A 17,727-nucleotide genomic window follows, 5' to 3' on the forward strand; every position below is an offset into this window, starting at 1 on the left:
ATTTTGGTTAAACTTGGTGAAATTGGAAGTTTAAGGAAATTATTTAAAAAATGTACAAAATAATTGTCCATTCACAGGTGGACAACTGCATTGTTCAACACGATTAACAATGAAACGGCAGATTGTGTGTGCTATTGATTGACAACATCTGAAATCACTGCAAGTCTGTATTTGAAGTTTTCAATCATCTGTAGGCATTTTTCACAAATTTCACACTGTATTAATCAGATACACATTTTATTTGTGAAAGGTTGCTAAATTGTTAAATCATGGCGAATGAAACATTGTTTTCGTTTCTAAATGTATTTTTAGTGTTAAATGTAATCCCTGAATCAAATTTAAATCACTCCAGACTTCTTTTCAAGTGTTTCCACGTGTAACTCAAACTTTAAAATCACATTACATACATACATTTTGCACAAACGTCATGAAAAGACTTCAGATGTTCACATTTAAGTTTGTGAGCGCGACACTAGAAATACACACTCCTTGAACCAAAGAAAAGTGAAGGTACAGACCAAAAAAAAAAAAAAAAAAAAAAAAAAAAAAAAAGCTAAATCAATCACATTCAAAAAATAAAAGCTTCACTTTAAGAATGTATTCACTAAAAATGACAAAACTGTTAAAAGGAGAAAAATCTGATTTATTTACATATCTTTAGACAGAATAAACCCCTCATACCGCTCTCCTCTTAAAATATACAAATGTATAAAACAATAGTTAGACAAAACAGGTCAAAAGTCCATCCCTCTCTTCAGCAAGGCTATGCTGGGTTATTCCACATATGTTATTAAAACATTTGCCACCTGAGAAAACAAAACGGTTCATAAAATCTCACAGTTCATTATAATCTTCGAGCAACTCATACTCCTGTCTTCTCCTTGATCCAGGCCCTGAATTTTGGCACGTTTGTGTAGATGCCTGGCTTGTTTCTGCGAGCACAACCGTCACCCCAGCTCACCACTCCCGCCAGGAACATGCGGTCATTCATTGAAATGGACATAGGGCCGCCAGAATCCCCCTGAGTGAAGAAAAAATAGTGTTGTTTAGATGGAGGATACTGACATGTGAGCAAACAAAGAAAAATAAAGAGAAACCGTTAAATAAAATGGCAATTACATTAGGGATGCCCAATGTTAAAATTCCAAAAAGCAGATAATCATATTTTGATGAATAACCAATAAATGGCTGATATTAAAAGTCTATATTATTTAGTCTAAATTAACTAAACATTAAACCGTATAAACAAAAATCATTTTAAATGCTTTATGTATATACAAATACACACATGCACACATTTACATATATTAATATAATTTATATTATATATAAATATATTTAATATATAAACATAACATTTTTCTTAAATATATACATGCATGTGTATGTATTTATATATACCTAATAAATATACACAGTACACACACATATACTGAGTAAACAAAAACTTATTTCGGATGCGATTAATCATTTGACAGCACTAAATTACAACAACAATAATAATATGTATATTGTACGATAACCGATAAATGGGCAATTTTAAATTCAATACTACTTGAAAAAATAAAACTATAAAGCAAAACACAAACATATTTTAAAATGCCTCAGTTGATTTTTGGCATTGCATCACTATCATGCACAATATGAAAAATCAATATTCATTTCAAGAAGATTACATTCAACAGTGTTATTTAAATAAGTGATTTTAAAGATCAACCTTAAGTGAGCATGGTCAAAGATCTAAATCTAAAAATAGGGAAAATTAGCATTAATAAGTGAATATCCAATGTCCACCAAAACTGATATTGTAAGAAAGAAATCTCTAATACTGATTATAGAAATAAAAATATACATACAAGTGCTCATGATTTTTCTTTTCAAAGTACTTAAAGTGTGCTTCTGCTCCAGTGATCAATAGACTTCTGAAACCCACCTGGCAAGCATCCACTCCTCCAGCCAGAACGCCAGCACACGTCATGCGGGATGTGATCTGTCCATTCATTAGTTCATCACACACCGTGCCGTTGATGATGCGGACATTCGCTTTCTGCAGCACAGGTGCTCCAGCGCCTGAAACACACACCACACATTTACTGAATGGTTTTATTTACAATATTTCTAAATCTTTGTTAACATTAGTTAGTAAGAATACAAGTAATATTCATTGTTAGTTTATGATCACTCAAGTCCAATAAATACACAGCTTTTTGTTTTATAGTGTATTAGTAAATATCAAAATCTGCTAACTAATAACATTAAGATTAATAAATGCTTGAGTGGTATTTTTCATTGTTTATGTTAACTAATGGAACTTTATTGTAAAGTGTAACTGATAGGAATGTTTGATCTCGGGATGAAATATATCAGGCTTTGTGAAAGGTATGCAGCATCATTGTGTAGCTCTTTTACTGACCCCCTTCTCTAGTGGCACCCCAGCCAGTGATAGTGACCGTTTCACCAGTGGGGAAGACGTCAGTGGCAGCGGGCAAGCAAATGGTTCGAATGGTCGCACTGAAGGTCACAGGTGTGTCCAGCTCCATCAAAGCGATGTCATTGTCATAGGTGTAGGCGTTGTAATTTGGGTGAGTAATGATTTGTTTTAGGACTCTCTTTGTTGCCTGCTGTTTCTCTTTTTGTCTGTGGAGACCCAAGTATGCTTCCCATGTTCCCGGCTGAGCATATCTGTGAATTCATCAGAAGTACAGACATGAATGTTTTGTCTGCCATACTAAATGTCTTGAGTAAGAAAACCAATGTAACCAATGACCGATATAAGTTTAAGACTGAACGGTTTATATTAAAGCAACACTATGTAACTTTTTTTTTTTTAAATTTCTGCTTTGATAAGATGTCCTGTATCTGTGTATAGCAGTGTGTTGACCACAAACAAATCAATGTTTTCCAAAAGACGCATGCAGTTTTATTTTTTACAACTAGAGGGCCAAAAGTTACATAGTGTTGCTTTAATATATGGTCTTATTTTCAATCCAATTGGCAATATACCAAATCAAGATACTAGAACTTCTGCTATTTAACACATTCACTTTTTACATGATAATTTCTAAAGTCAACTCTTCTGCTCACCAAGGTTACATTTATTTGAAGGAAACACATTAAAAATAATAAAATTGTGACATTTTACCATGGACATGTTAATAAAATGTATTCTATTTGCATATGTTTTGTAATTTATTCCTATGATGGCAAAACCAAAAGTCATTCTAATATGCTGAATTGCTGCTCAAGAAACTTCTCATTATCATCAATGTTGAAAACATTTTTGTGGAGATCATGAAATACTACCATTAAATGTTTGGGGTAAGATTTAAAGATGAAAAAAAGAGAGATTCATATTTTTATTCAGCAAGGACACATTAAATTGATAAAGAGGCAGTAAAGACATCATAAGATTTCTATTTCAAATAAATGTTGTTCATTGAACTTTCTAGTCAAAGAATTCTGGAAAAAAAAGTATTGTTTTTTGTTTTGTTTTTAAAAGCCAGCAACAACTGTTTTCAACACTGACCATAAAAATAACCATTATTAACTGAGCACCATTAATAACAGATGACAACTGAGCATGACTTCTGAAGGATCTTGATGTAGTAATGATGCTGAAAATTCAGCTTTGATCACAGCAATAAATGACAGTTAATTATTTTAAATTTTAATAACGTTTTACTGTATTTATAACCAAATAAACACATCCTTGGTGACATCTTTTCAAAAAAAAAAAAAAACGTTTTTTGAGATAAAGTGCTTTTTTAGGCCAGAAATGTTTAGTTAATGCTGTAGGTTTCTCAAGTCAAAGTTCTAGATTAAAGAGAGAAAAAAAAGAAAACAGAATATTTACTTGATTTTGGCATCGTCTTGTACGCAGTGGGCAGCCGTCACAAGCCATCGGTCACTGATGACTGATGCACCGCAAACATGTGCCGTGTTTTTAACGTGCAGGCTGACCTGCCATGGGAACTCGCCCACATCGGCTTCCTGCCCACCCACAATTCGAGACTTTGTGTAAGCCCTCTTGCCACAGTCTAGAGGAGAAAGAAAGAGCAATAGAAATCAACATTAAACAATGCAGGATGTGTGTTGAAGAATAGATGTGAGGAAGCAGATGCCACACACCACATTTGGATTCATCCGAGTTGTCGCCACAGTCATCTTGTCCATCACACATAGGGTTCGGTTTGGTGATGCATTTGCCATTATTGCACGCAAATGTTGAGACTTTACAAATATCTGTAAGACAGAAAGACAAGCAATGAGAAAGAATGAAGAGAAGGAAACTGCTTTCGACATATATTCTCTGAATATTTTCAAATACAATAAAAAAAGCTAACACTAAATTAAATAAGATATCATCACCTCTTGCACAGCCTTCTTCATCTGAGCCATCTTTACAGTCGGCATTCCCGTCACACTTCAGCTTCTCTGAGACACACTGATCGTTCTTGCATTTAAATTGTCCAGTCTTACATCCTGTCAGAGAAGAGGGCAACTATGTTAAACCAGGTGAGGATGTGGTTTTGAGTGGGAGAGAATGAGGAAGAGAGAGAAGACAGAAGCTAGTAGTCGTCTTGCTGTCTGGCACATCAACAGCCAGCCTTTGGGTCGTCAGGTACCTCCTGAGGAAACGGGTTTCAGAGGAATTTCCAAATCACAATAAGATCATGTATTGAATTTGATCAATACATTTCTAAGTCATCTCCTGTAAGTTATCACATTTTGGCTGGAAACCTGTTGTACGCAATCTACTTCTTGCCTTCTGTCCTCTGATCGATAGTTCATACTTTTTTAGCAAGAAATTTTAGCCTCCTTCAGGTTCTTTTTATTCTGAAATCTTTTTTTATAAAGTGAATGCAAGAATAACATATATATATATTTTTTTAAAGATGAACATTTACTTGATGGAAGCTACTTAGGTTTACTTGATTATCCATACAGCATTTTTTGAAAAATCCAGTTAAAATATCAGTATTAAATATGATACATTAGGCTTTTGAAGAACGTTTATCCCTCAGTCATCACTGTTTTGTTGCGCTGCATTTTGCCCCCCCACAAAAAAAAAAAAAAAAAAAAAGCATTTAAATCATATTATTAAATCATTATTGGGAGATACAGAGTGGCAAATGATTTTTCTAAGCACATTACACAAGTAGTTGATTACACTGTTATAAAGTTCTCATTTATTTACACAATATCTGAATTTCATTTTTGAAATTTAAATATCAGCAAATGCACCAAACTGCATTTTGCTCATTTTGTGCCTCTGAATAAAACCGATGTGTTTTTTTCTTCCAAGCTCCATATTCTCCTATATAGTGCTACTGTATATGATCCATAAAAGCTTTTATCTAAATATTATTTCATATGACAGACTTTCATGGTTAACTAACATTACTACATTATTAAAACAGGTATTTGAGAACTGAAATGGCATAATGGTATTGTTAACTCGTTTCAAATTTGATATGCTTTATATATATTATCCATGGTCCCCCCTGATTAAACTAGAAATCTAAGTGAATAAAATACTGATTTCTTGGTAGAAATAGTGATGAATATTTTAAAAAGCCTGTAAATAATACATCTATGCTGTATTACAGTATCTATTGAATGTTACGGAAACAATACATTTACCTAGGTATTCATGCATATTCCCGATATAGTCCGTGGAGGCAGTATTTCTCACATTTAGATGCATATAGAGGGTAAATTGAAAGAAAAGACAGAGAAAGGAAAGCGGAAAAGGGTCCTACCACAATTAAGCTCATCTGTGTCATCTCCACAGTCATTTACGCCATCACACTGCCAGAACTTCGGCTTACAGAACCCGTTTCTGCACTGGATCATGCTGGCGTCATGCTGGCATTCTGAAATCCACATTCAAACTCTGCATATCTGAACTCGAATTCATATTCAGAGAGCAAGTGTGCAATTCTGTGTGTGAATTTAAGACAATGTTCACTGCGCACTTACGGCAATTCTTCTCGTCTGTGCTGTCACCACAATCGTTCCAGCCATCGCAGCGCAAGGATGGCCTTACACAGCGTTTGTTGTCACACTGGAACTGCTCCGGGCAAGCTGAGAGATTCAGAAACTAAATTTACTTTAATGTTCACGCTGACATCACTGGCATTAATTAGTCTATTTTTTCCATCTTAGGCCAGACTGCTACTACAATAGTGAAAGACCCATTTTTATGTCTTTACTTACGGTCAGAGGGCTCAAAGACCTCGTAAGTGGAATTAAAACCTCGGTCTACTTGTGACGAATCCGATTTGAACACAACCGTCACCTTGTTACTGTTGACTGTGACCATGGTATTGGCAGGCTGCTGCCCACACAATGTGCTGCAAAGAAACATACAAGCATGTGCATATGAAACATCCAGCTAAATGATTACAAGCACTGGTGGTTTAAGATCTGGGCTGGGGAATTTAAACGTTGTAAAAAAACAACAACTACGTGTTGTATAAACCTAATCCTTCACAAATACAAGATTGGATTGAAGTTTTAAAAAATATATTTACCATGGAGAAAATTGCATTTCATGTGAACCTTCATGGATATACATTTTTTAAACCACTGGACCAAGTGGTTTGAATGTTTAACCCCTATTGAGCCAAATACATTTTTCCTATAATTTTTTTTTTATTGTTGTGACTTCTTCGCATTGTAAACAGCTTTTTTTGTGCTGAAATTGAAAATAATTTCAAGAGATATACTGATTTGTAATTAACATGAAGTGACGTGGGAAACCCGTTACTTTTGATTCCAACATAAATGCTCTGCTTTATATTAATCTCATTAAATAAGATATCAGCAAGTTGGAAAAGCTGTAAAAGTGACAAATGCCATAAACTGATGTTGTCAATTGTACCCTTTATGTAATTAAAAAAAACACACACAATAGTTGATTGTAAGCCTTCACCAGTATGTCCTTGAGCAAAACATTTAAACCCAGACTGATTGTTTCTATAACAAGTGTACTGTACACCACTTATGAATAAAACTAAACAAGAGGTGAACAACATGCGACTATACTGGTATTAGTCAGATTTAGCAATTTATTTATTTATCCCAAAATTATCCGAGAGGAAAAATAACCCTATAGTTTTTAGCCTTATAACTCTATCCAAAACATTTCTCAGTATTTACGTGCTCCAAAATGACAACCTCCGAACCACTCACATACATATATATATTTATTTATTAGGGCTGTCAATCGATTAAAATATTTAAATCGCATGATTGTCATGAGTTAACTCACGATTAATCTCAACTTAATCGCACATTTTTATTTGTTCTAAAATGTCCCTTAAATTAGTTTTTAATACTCTAATCAGCATGGGCATGGACAAATATGGGTGCTTTATGCAAATGTATGTTTATTATTGAAACCATATTCAACAGAGCATGAAGACTAGACATGTTTCAAAAGGTCATAATGTTTTTCAAAGAACTTATTCATGTCTATTAGACACATGAAAAAATAAATACCAGGTTCCCATTACACACTAACTAATGTTAAAAAAGTGAAAAACGCAATCATCCACCCCTTTAAGCCAATGGGAATTTTGTTCTTGTTTCAAGCATAAATCAAACTAAATTATTCGATTTTTTTTTTTAAGACAACATTTCTTGTGTAACATTTTCTTCTCAAAATAAATGGATATTGATATAATGATGTTTAGACATGTTTTTTATAAAGGAAAAAAAAAAAATAGAGGAACATCTAAAAGTGAAAAGTCCAATGCTGTCATACGCTTTATCAGCATGTTTGGAGGAACATCACCCAGCCAATCAGACTTGAGGACCAGAACTAACTGTTGTACAAGAGTCAATTCTGTGAAATGTCTAGAAGTTTTAAATGACTGACCTTTTACCAACAATCTGTACATTATCTTCTGGGCAATTCGGACTCCCTGTAGAAACCATGAACTTGGGGAACTTCAACTTAATATATTTATTTTCAGGAACCTTTAACAATAGAGATGGATATTACACTGTTATAAAAGTGGTTCAACATGACATTAACTGGTTCAAAATGTGTGTCTCGGTCTTACCTCGATGTCCCACTGACATGTGGTGCTGGCTGGGTAATAACTGGGGAAGTTGGGTGATGTAAAACTACCAGAGGATCCACCCAATTTACCACCACATGCAAGCTCTGTTAAAAGGGGATAACCATTGAGAGAGGTGCATCAACATTTCAGAGTAAAGCATGCTGTGCTATTAATCAGTAAAGCTATGTTTTTGTTCAGCCAGCCAGGATTAATTTTTACCAGGGCTATCTCGACTGATCTGAGTGACACGGGCTCTGAAACCAGGAAAATTCCCTTCTTCGTTGGTTACAAAGGTGACCAGCATAACATTCCGGGACGAGATGAAGGTTAAGGGATTACTGGGAGAATAAAAGCCACACTTCCTGTTTAAGAGAGAAAGAAACTTGCATTAAACTTTCTTACAGTTGCATATACAGCCACCAGATGGTACTACAGCCACAAACACAACTCACTCTGCCATAAGGTGTTTGTCCATGGCGACCAACGAGTCATACACTCTCACAAAGTCATTTGTACAGTTTTCTTCCAGGTTGAAAGTGTCAAAAGACAACTTCAGCATGTGGCCTGGATCTCCCCGAAGCTGCCACTGCACAAAGGAGTTTGGAGTATAAGGTTGGTCAGGGAAACCCGGTGATTTAATGATCTCTTCAGCAGAACTCTTGGCGTGCTGAGTGAATCTCTTACTTGCTGGACATACAGAAAACAAAAGGTTAATCTTACACATTTATTATTGGATACATGGTATAATAATTAGTTTGAATGTGCTTAGGGAATACAGTCCTGTTCCAAAACCCACTGAGCTTTGGTCGCTATGATTTAAAAAAAAATGCGTAATTCAGTCATAAAAGTGGAATTTAATGTATATTTGGCAATATGAGAGCTCCCCTTATGAGTATTTCAGCATTTAATTTGCTAAAACTACCATCAGATACACAACCACCAAAATAAAAATTTAACCTGAAGAAATGACAGAAATCTTTTACTATTGTACGACAGAATTGAGTTCCCCAAGTAATAACAACAATAATGCAGCTTATTTATTAAGGAATTTTACAATTTCTCAATGATGTTTTACTTTAAACAATAATCCTGTCAGGCAACACTTTTGCCAAAACATTTAAAAGGAACTGTTAAAATTTTATTTGATAACATTTTAATAATTAATTCCATGTGCATTTATTGGATTACCACGGTATTTGATAATACATTTGTATTAAATAAATAAAAACACAGAATATAGAAAAATTTTACATTTCATATGGCACTATTATTAGTATTAATTTTAATACATTATTAAACAGTTTTATAAATTCAACTACTTAAATGGAATCCATGAAAATGGAAAACACAGAATTTAGGAATGAATAAAACAGAATTTGGGAAAAATCTAGATGTATTCATAGGGCTCTATGAACCGCTTTGATGTCTCCTGCCTTGCTGCAGTTCATTATGGGATTGCTGATGCTGCCTTAAATTTGCAAAAATATGGTATCTTAGCATAATTAGGTTACCTTTTGAAACAGCCTTTGTTAGGAGTGCATCTATGATATCTTTAGTTGCTTTCTATGGAGGCAGCTCACTAGGTTTTGGAAAAGAGAGTATATGACAGACATAAGTAATGCACTACTCACTCCTGGCGTTTGAGAACAGACGTGTGTCCAGTGCTGTAAACGAAAGATTGACACAGTTATAATAAATCTGTCAGGCTGAAGACATCAATCTGTGCTTCAGTATCATGGGAATTCACATTTTCTATAATATAACAAGCAATCTAGAAATCGCTATCTAGGTGAATCTCACAAAACCCGTCAAGAACCAAGTCACATTTCACCCCACAAAAGACTTTTTTTTAATGATAATTAACCACACTCCCCCAGATCTCATTAATGTAATGCAAAAGAGATAATGATCTATTATTTAAAGTATATTTATACATCTGATTACTGTTGTACTCTTTGTAAGTTTGTTTCTTTAATCAACGTTCATAATTGAATATATAACCAGCAGTGAAATGCGGCGTCATCTTGGTAATCCAAAGTTTCTTAATGCAAAAGTCTCTTTATCCAAATTTATGCAAATTATGATTTTTTTTATTTAGATTTTAGAGAAAAATAGGACCCAGACATGTTTTAATGAGATCCATCCATCCAAAAGTATTACCTGAAGACACAACGTGATCAAAGACCAGGGGACCTTGTTGAACTCTGCGAACTTTGGTGTTATACATTTCACTTAAGCTGCTCACAGCCCGATCCACTGCTGCATCCTGTCCCACTGGAACAGCAAACTCTGACTCATAGTAAGCTATTACACTGCCCTCACTGCAGAAAGCCAGACAGACAGATTGAGATTAAAACTGCTGAAAATGTACCCGCCATCAAGCCATCTAGGATGTAGATGAATTTGTTTCTTCACCAGAACAGATTTGGAGAAATGTAGCATTAAATAACTTGCTCACCAATGGATCCTCTGCAGTGAATGGGTGCCGTTAGAATGAGAGTCCAAACAGCTGATAAAAACATCACAATAATCCACAAGTAATCCACATGACTCTAGTCCATCAGTGGATTTTGATGTGAGAGGGGAAAAAAAAAATAAATAAATAAAAAGCGGATGGATTTTTTTTTAGCACCATGATGGATTATGGATTTACGTACAAACTTGTGGATTATGAAAAAACACAGCCTAACACTTCACAAGACATTGACAGACTGGAGTGGTGTGGAGTGGATTGTGATGTTTTTAATGAACTGTTTGGACTCATTCTGACGGCACCCATTCACTGCAAAGGATCCACTGGTGAGCAAATTTCAAATTCATCTACATCATGAATGGCCTGAAGGAGATTTTCAGAAAATTTACATTTTTGGGTAAACTATTTGTTTAAAAGCATGTGCATTACCAAAAAACATTAAAAAAAAAAAAGTCACATGTAAACGTACCTGAAGGCTTGAACTCTGGAACCAATGTAATATTTTGACAGTTCTGGAGACTCCGAGTACATTATATTCAGCTAAACATGAATAAAAAAAAATCAAAATGAAAAACTTTTCACTATCGTTACTATGAAAAAACAAATTAGTTTCAGTTTGGTTCTCACCTGATCCTTGACTTTGTCTGCCAAGTTTGTAAACTCTGCACTGTCCGGGTTTTCATATGCATCCTCAAAAACTTGATTTGTTATCCTAAGCGAGCCGGTGTAAATCTTCTGTAATTTCAAATCTTTCCGGACTGCAGACACAAAAAAATTAACCAACAAACACATGATCAGCACTATCATGACTGACACCGGTAACAGTGTTATGCTGTCTGTGACTGCAGTACTGACTTACAGTGGAAATGCCAGACCAGAAGCCCAATGATCAAAGCCAAAACGGCTGCCAAGATCACCAGACCAACAATGATCCCAACCTTCCCAGGGCCCCTCTTCTTCTCCATTTTTTTATTATCCGATGCTGGCAAGAACGTGACAGCTGTGTCCCAGTCCTTGTCCTGAACACAAAAGAGGCAAAATACTTTTGCTCTTCTCTGTAAATTCCAGTGCCTCTGAATTTAACTACATAAAGTCAGTTTGAATAAATAAATTAAAAATTTAAATTGCAGCACATAACAGAATGAGATTCTGATTGAGAACAGAAAATACACAGTAAACTGCAGAGCTTTTTTTGACAGAATAAGCACAGATTCATAGGCATTATATAAGAGCAGCATCAGAACACTTCCCTTGATGCTCATACTGCTCCACGCAACTTCAAAGTCTACATGGGCTTTGGTTTCAGAGGAGGAGAGAGAGGCAGTGTCTCAATTTTATAAAGCATTTTTTATAAAGCAATGCCATCCATCATATACACCATGCTTGTGAGAGTTGTGAAAATCAGGACAGCTTTTACTTTAGTTACTTATTATTGTAATGTGTCCTTTAACAAAACAAAGCATTAAATTTATATTTTTATCCAGAAAGGATGATTGATCAAAAGTACCAGCACCACATTTATAATGTTACAAAAGATTTCTATTTCAAATAAATGCTGTTCAAAGAAATGTGGAGTAATGATGCTGAAAATACATCTTTGCATCACAAGAATAAACTGCATTTTAAAATACATTAATATAGATAACAGTTCTTTCAAATTGTAATAGTATTTCACAATATTACTGTTTTGCTGTATTTCTGTTCAAATAAATGCAGCCTTTCAAAAAAGTTGTATTTGTGAATTTTATCCATGACGATAAACTGATTGAATCATGAAAAGTGGACATGACTAGAATGGAACTTGTCCTAGAAGTGAGGTTGCAGTTGACTATAGACGAACCATACACAATAACACCAGGAATGAGTATTAAGAATGTAAGCCGTGTTGACTTTAAACCGAGACACATCCCACTGGATACTCAATCAGCCTGATGAAGGAAGTAGAAGGCATAATAGGACATGCTATTCCATGTGGTTAGAGCAATTGTAATGAAACATCAAAAGCTCACTATATTTGCAGAACACAATTTTTTTTGTATTCAGTGAGTCTTAGTATTAACCTTCAATAGGCTTTTTAGAATTGCATTTCAGTAAATATTCTTAATTTGTGTGTAAAGACAGTTGTTTAAAATAAATAAAAGGACTTTGGGACAAAAGAGTGTTTACACTTGATGTGAAGTACAATACCTATCAAAAGTTTGGGATCGGCAGGAGTTTTTAATGCTTGTGAAAGAAGTCTCTTGTGCTCACGGAGACTGCATTTATTTGATCAAAAATACATTAAAATAGTAATATTGTGAAATATCATTACAATTTAGAATAATAGTTTTAGGTTTAATATAATCCTGTGATGCAAACCTGAATTTTTCAGCATTATTCCAGTCTTCAGTGTCACATGATCCGATTTGATTTGGTGGCCAAGAAACATTTTGTATTATTATCAATGTTAAAAGCAATTAATTAAGCTTAATATTTTATGGAAATTGTGATACATGTCCTTTACTAATAGTTAAAAAATATTTTTAACAACATAAAAGTCTTAACTGTCAATTTAATGCATCCTCACTGAATAAAAGTATGAATTCCAAAAAGATCTTACGGACCCCAAACCTTTGAATGGAAGTGTACTTTGCTCACTATGGAACACCGGCCTACAATTGAGTCTTTTATAAACATTGGTTGTCTCAGTTATCTCAGACTGCTGTCACATGACCTATATTTCATTTAATTTGTATCAAAAAATGTGCCAAGACAAAAAGTCCCACCTGAGCTGGAATTCATGGAATAAATAGAAACTTTTATGAAACAAAGGCTTTGGATTTTGCTATTACATCCAATGAAGCCAAATATAAACGGCCAGTCCCCAATGAGATTTTCAAGGACATCTAAACATTTAGTAGTTTTTCTCTTTGCCACTGCATATTTGAGACCACAAATTTAATAACAATGATAAGGATGTTCTAATGTCAATTAAACTTAAATTAATTTGATTACATTTACAAACTGTCATGCATTAAAGGAACACTCCACTTATTTTGGAACTGCCCAAGAGTTAAACAGTTGAGTTTTACCATTTTCAAATCCATTCAGCCGATCTCTGGGTCTGGCGGTGCCACTTTTAGCGTAGCTTAGCATAGATCATTGAAACGGATTAGACCATTAGGATCTCGCTCAAAAATGACCAAAGAGTTTCGATATTTTTCATACCATGGGTGCAGCAGGCACAATGATATTACGCAGTGCCTGAAAGTAGTCCCCAGCTATATCATAACTAGTTACCTAGCTGCGTAATATCATTGCGCCTGCTGCACTCATGGTACGGCAGCAAAGTTCCTTGATTATTACGCCGGAATGAGAGTATAGTTCCTAGCCATATCGGCCTAGAAAATCGCAACTTTTCATTTTCCGTAAGTCTTAGTACACGATGTAACTACAGAAGAGTCAAGTTTTAAATAGGAAAAATATAGAAACTCTTTCGTCATTTTTGAGCGAGATGCTAACGGTCTAATCCGATTCAATGATCTATGCTAAGCTAAGCTAAAAGTGCTATCGCCAGACCCGAAGATCCAGTAGCCCCTAACTGCAGAAAAAAGATCCAGGGGGCGTGGTTGGATCCACATCTAGGGGGTGGAGATTGGTAGATTTAGGGGTGGGGATGGGTGGGTTTAGGGATCAGGGGGTGGAGATTGGTAGGTTCAGGTATATGTAAGGTGGGAGGAGTTGGATCTAGATCCAACCAGGCCCCCTGGATCTTGTGCTCTGCAGTGAGGACCATCTCCGGTGATCGGCTGAATGGATTCAAAAACGGTAAAATTCAACTGTTTAGCTCTCGGGGAGTTAGAAAACGAGCCTATTTCCAAAAAAAGTGGAGTGTTCCTTTAACAGTGCCAAGTAACGAGAGACTAGAATAATTGTTCCTCTTCCAATCAGACTTGCTTTTTTTGTGAACTTAAGACATTAAAGTCAATGAGCAACGCAAGTCCAGCTGTAAATGAGTTAACTCCACCTGAGTTAAGCGGTTGACATTCTATGACGACATGCGTGATGCATGAGAAGCAGCTGATCACTGCTGAATAAGTGGGATATCCCTGAGTCATTTTCAGGTTTCATCTGTGGGGGTGTTGTCTCATAGTAAAGCTAACTGCTGTAAGCATGTCGTAACAGATCTGTGGAATGCGTGCATCTCTACACACACCGCACATATATATAGTAACATGCTGTGGATCATTCAACTCAAAACTGATTCCTGAAGGCATTGAAACATCAGTTCTTCTCATGAACACCAAAACACTTAACCTGCTCATTTAACTAGTATTGCATACACAACAGTGCTCAGCTACAAGTTAGCCATAATGTAATGTTTTAAACTACGCCAAAATCTATACAATAGATTTTTATCCTATATATCTTATAACTCGGTCTTTTTATATTTACCATACATTTATTTTTACATTAAAAACACACAATTCATAAACCATACTACGTGCAGGATATTTTGAACTGGTTCATTTATAAAAACCTTTGGAATTAACCAACTTTTTTCCAATACTACATCTGACAGAAAGAGAGACGGCATTTGATTATTTTGAAAACATCTGAGCGGCTGTCAAACTGCTGAGTGATGCAGTTAAGTTGCGTCACTTCTTTTACTTCCCAGCACGTCCAAACTAGTGACAGACCGATATTTGAGATCTCAGTTAGAGATTTTATAAACAGCCCTGTCAAAGGGTGAACATTATGTTCTCACGTATTTTGAGTAAATATTTTATAAAAGGAATATTCATTTATTTTTGCAATATAGTGAATGTCTCATTTGCTAGTATAATATACTTGGTATTATATAGGTCAACAGTCATGTAATACACTGAAAAAATACTATTAAATTTCACAAATTACAAAAATGGCAAGTAACATTAAATTAAAATTAAGATATTAAGTACAAAAACTGAAATAGTATTTTCTTTTCTTGTGTAATAAAAAAAGAATACCAATAAATGTAGGCTACTATTTAAAGACAGCGACTGAGACATACGCTATGCACTTTATTTAGTGTCTCATTTGCGGTCTTTAATTAGAACAATACATTTATTGGTATTGGTCAACAGTCACCTAGTACATGGTGTAAACTGTGTAGGATATACTACAATTTTCACTCTGAAATGGCAACAAACATACTAAATGAAACATTAAATGTTTCCACAAAGACTGAAATAGTATTTGTTTTTATAAAAATGTACTTCAATAAACTTTATTTACAACCATTTTTTGTGGTACCTACATTGGCTGCTGAAAAACCCATATGGGTCACAAACCAAATAATTTACCAGAAGTGACTGTTTTTAATCCCGCCCTTAAGACAAGCTAACTATAACCACACAGACATGAACTGCTGCTGTAGAAGCACTTCATTTAAGGTCTTGTGAATGTCTATTGACACACTATCCTCACAGACGACAATGAAGCACAGCTAATCCAGTCAGCAGATCGACTTAAACATGATTGTCTACTGGTGATCAATAGAAATGAAATCCCCTACACATGCAAACCGATCGAGATGAAAAGGAGTGAGTATCAGCCGACCACCCCAGCTTGTTCTTACGGAGTTACTACAGACAGGAAATGATGCCTGTAACATTTTAAACAAATATGGTCATGGAGTGACACTTCTAAGTTTGGTAACATAATGCACTTAAACATTAGGTTGTGCAATGTGTCAATCCTTCAAATAGTCAACCTACAAGGCCTTTCAGATCAATTTTCCAACACATTTGGAGGCCTGGAAACCAAACTCATATGATTTCCTGATATTTGCAGGTTTTCCATGAGCGTGGGACCCTTGATAGTAATAGATATAGATGGTAGCAATACCAATACCACCACAGCCCTTGCAGATCTTGATATGATGCCTTCTACTAAACAGGCTGGGAATGCATTCATGTGATAAAAAAATGACCACAGCACAGCTTTTAGGACAGATGTGTGATATTTCAGTTATCAAATTGCTTAAAAAAGTACATCAAGTTGTTAATATGGTAAAGGCCTGATGAATCTTACCGAAGAACCGGGAGTGTAACGCATTCCTCCATCAATAGGGTCCATTTCTGAGAGAACACCAGGAGAATAAACCCACACTTCCACTTCTGCTGACAAAACAAGACGAGTAATTATTATAAAAAAACACGCATACTTGTTATTCTCAGATGAAATCAAACAAGTGTGGAAAACAACAACACGCCCATAACAAGTAAATATCAATTAAATCGTCCTAATAAAAACTTACAAACAAACTAAGACGTGTATGTCTCAAAAACGAAATGAGAGGATTAAACTGAGGTACATTTGCTCTTCCGCAGAGAGAGAAGATAGTTTCGTCCACCTGTGAGATATTTCCGGAGATTCGCTCTACAGGTGAGCACTTCCCACAAATAACACTTTAAAAGCCAATCTCTAAACTACAAAACAGCTCGAAATACATCAAAGTACGGTGACCACACGCGTTAACAGTCTAAAACAACTGCAGGTATATTTTAAGCATAGATATGACTGTAGAAATTCAGTATCGATGTTTGTTCAACGGAGTGACTCACCTTCCGCGGGCGTGTCTGTATCTTGGAATCTAGTGCTGCCTACTTAGAGCGCACGGGTGGCCAGTATACTTAAACTGCTTCGGAATGCGCCCGTGGGACCGAAAAGACTGTCTAGGTAGGGCGCCTAATAGGATTTGAGACATAGCCTCAAATGCAGTTTACCTCGGTGTGATACAAAGTAGACTTGCAGGTTTCTGTTGCATAAAAATGGCGTTTCCAAGAAGTACAGCTCACTGGAAAAACCGAGTACATTTTATATAGAAATGAAGACCGTTTCCAACCAATACAAATATACATATAATCTGAATTATCCTACGTAATCAGGTAAAAAAAAATAAGTACTTAATTACCTTTTAAAATACTCTTAATCAGACTAGTTCCTTTTTTCTTTATTGCATGATTACATATTATTCACACAATAGCAATAAATTATTCATCATTTATTAATTCTCTCGAATTCCTCTTTTTTATCTTTTAAATTTTCCTTTCTAAAATAGTCTACTGCTTATATAGGCTACACTCAGAAAATATACATTTTTCACTTTCGAAAGTCTTCCAGTTTTATGGATATCCACACAGAGATCAGTCATTATTG

General features: G+C 35.2%; 1 protein-coding gene across 4 annotated transcripts; it reads right to left on the reverse strand.

Annotated features, from left to right (window-relative positions):
• Positions 1-222: 222 nt before the first annotated feature.
• On the reverse strand, positions 223-17,156 carry LOC306887967 (suppressor of tumorigenicity 14 protein homolog). Of its 4 annotated transcripts, none has more exons than XM_079446034.1 (20): positions 17,133-17,156; positions 16,600-16,685; positions 11,405-11,564; positions 11,173-11,303; positions 11,015-11,085; positions 10,233-10,393; positions 9,704-9,736; positions 8,525-8,759; positions 8,292-8,434; positions 8,073-8,176; positions 7,886-7,986; positions 6,220-6,356; positions 5,983-6,087; positions 5,763-5,876; positions 4,369-4,482; positions 4,129-4,242; positions 3,854-4,037; positions 2,414-2,682; positions 1,934-2,070; positions 223-1,021 (listed from the first exon to the last, which is right to left on the reverse strand). In XM_079446034.1, the coding sequence occupies exons 2-20, from the start codon at positions 16,642-16,644 to the stop codon at positions 863-865; spliced, it is 2,517 nt and encodes an 838-aa protein (XP_079302160.1). In that variant the 5' UTR covers positions 16,645-16,685; positions 17,133-17,156; the 3' UTR covers positions 223-862. The 4 variants fall into 4 exon arrangements, with proteins under 4 accessions (XP_079302160.1, XP_079302161.1, XP_079302163.1 ...); XM_079446035.1 differs by having other exon boundaries at positions 16,922-17,139; XM_079446037.1 differs by having other exon boundaries at positions 224-1,021; positions 16,883-17,139.
• Between the last annotated feature and the right edge of the window lie 571 nt (positions 17,157-17,727).

Source organism: Barbus barbus (assembly GCF_936440315.1).
Source record: "Barbus barbus genome assembly, chromosome: 22".
Lineage (NCBI taxonomy): Eukaryota > Metazoa > Chordata > Actinopteri > Cypriniformes > Cyprinidae > Barbus > Barbus barbus.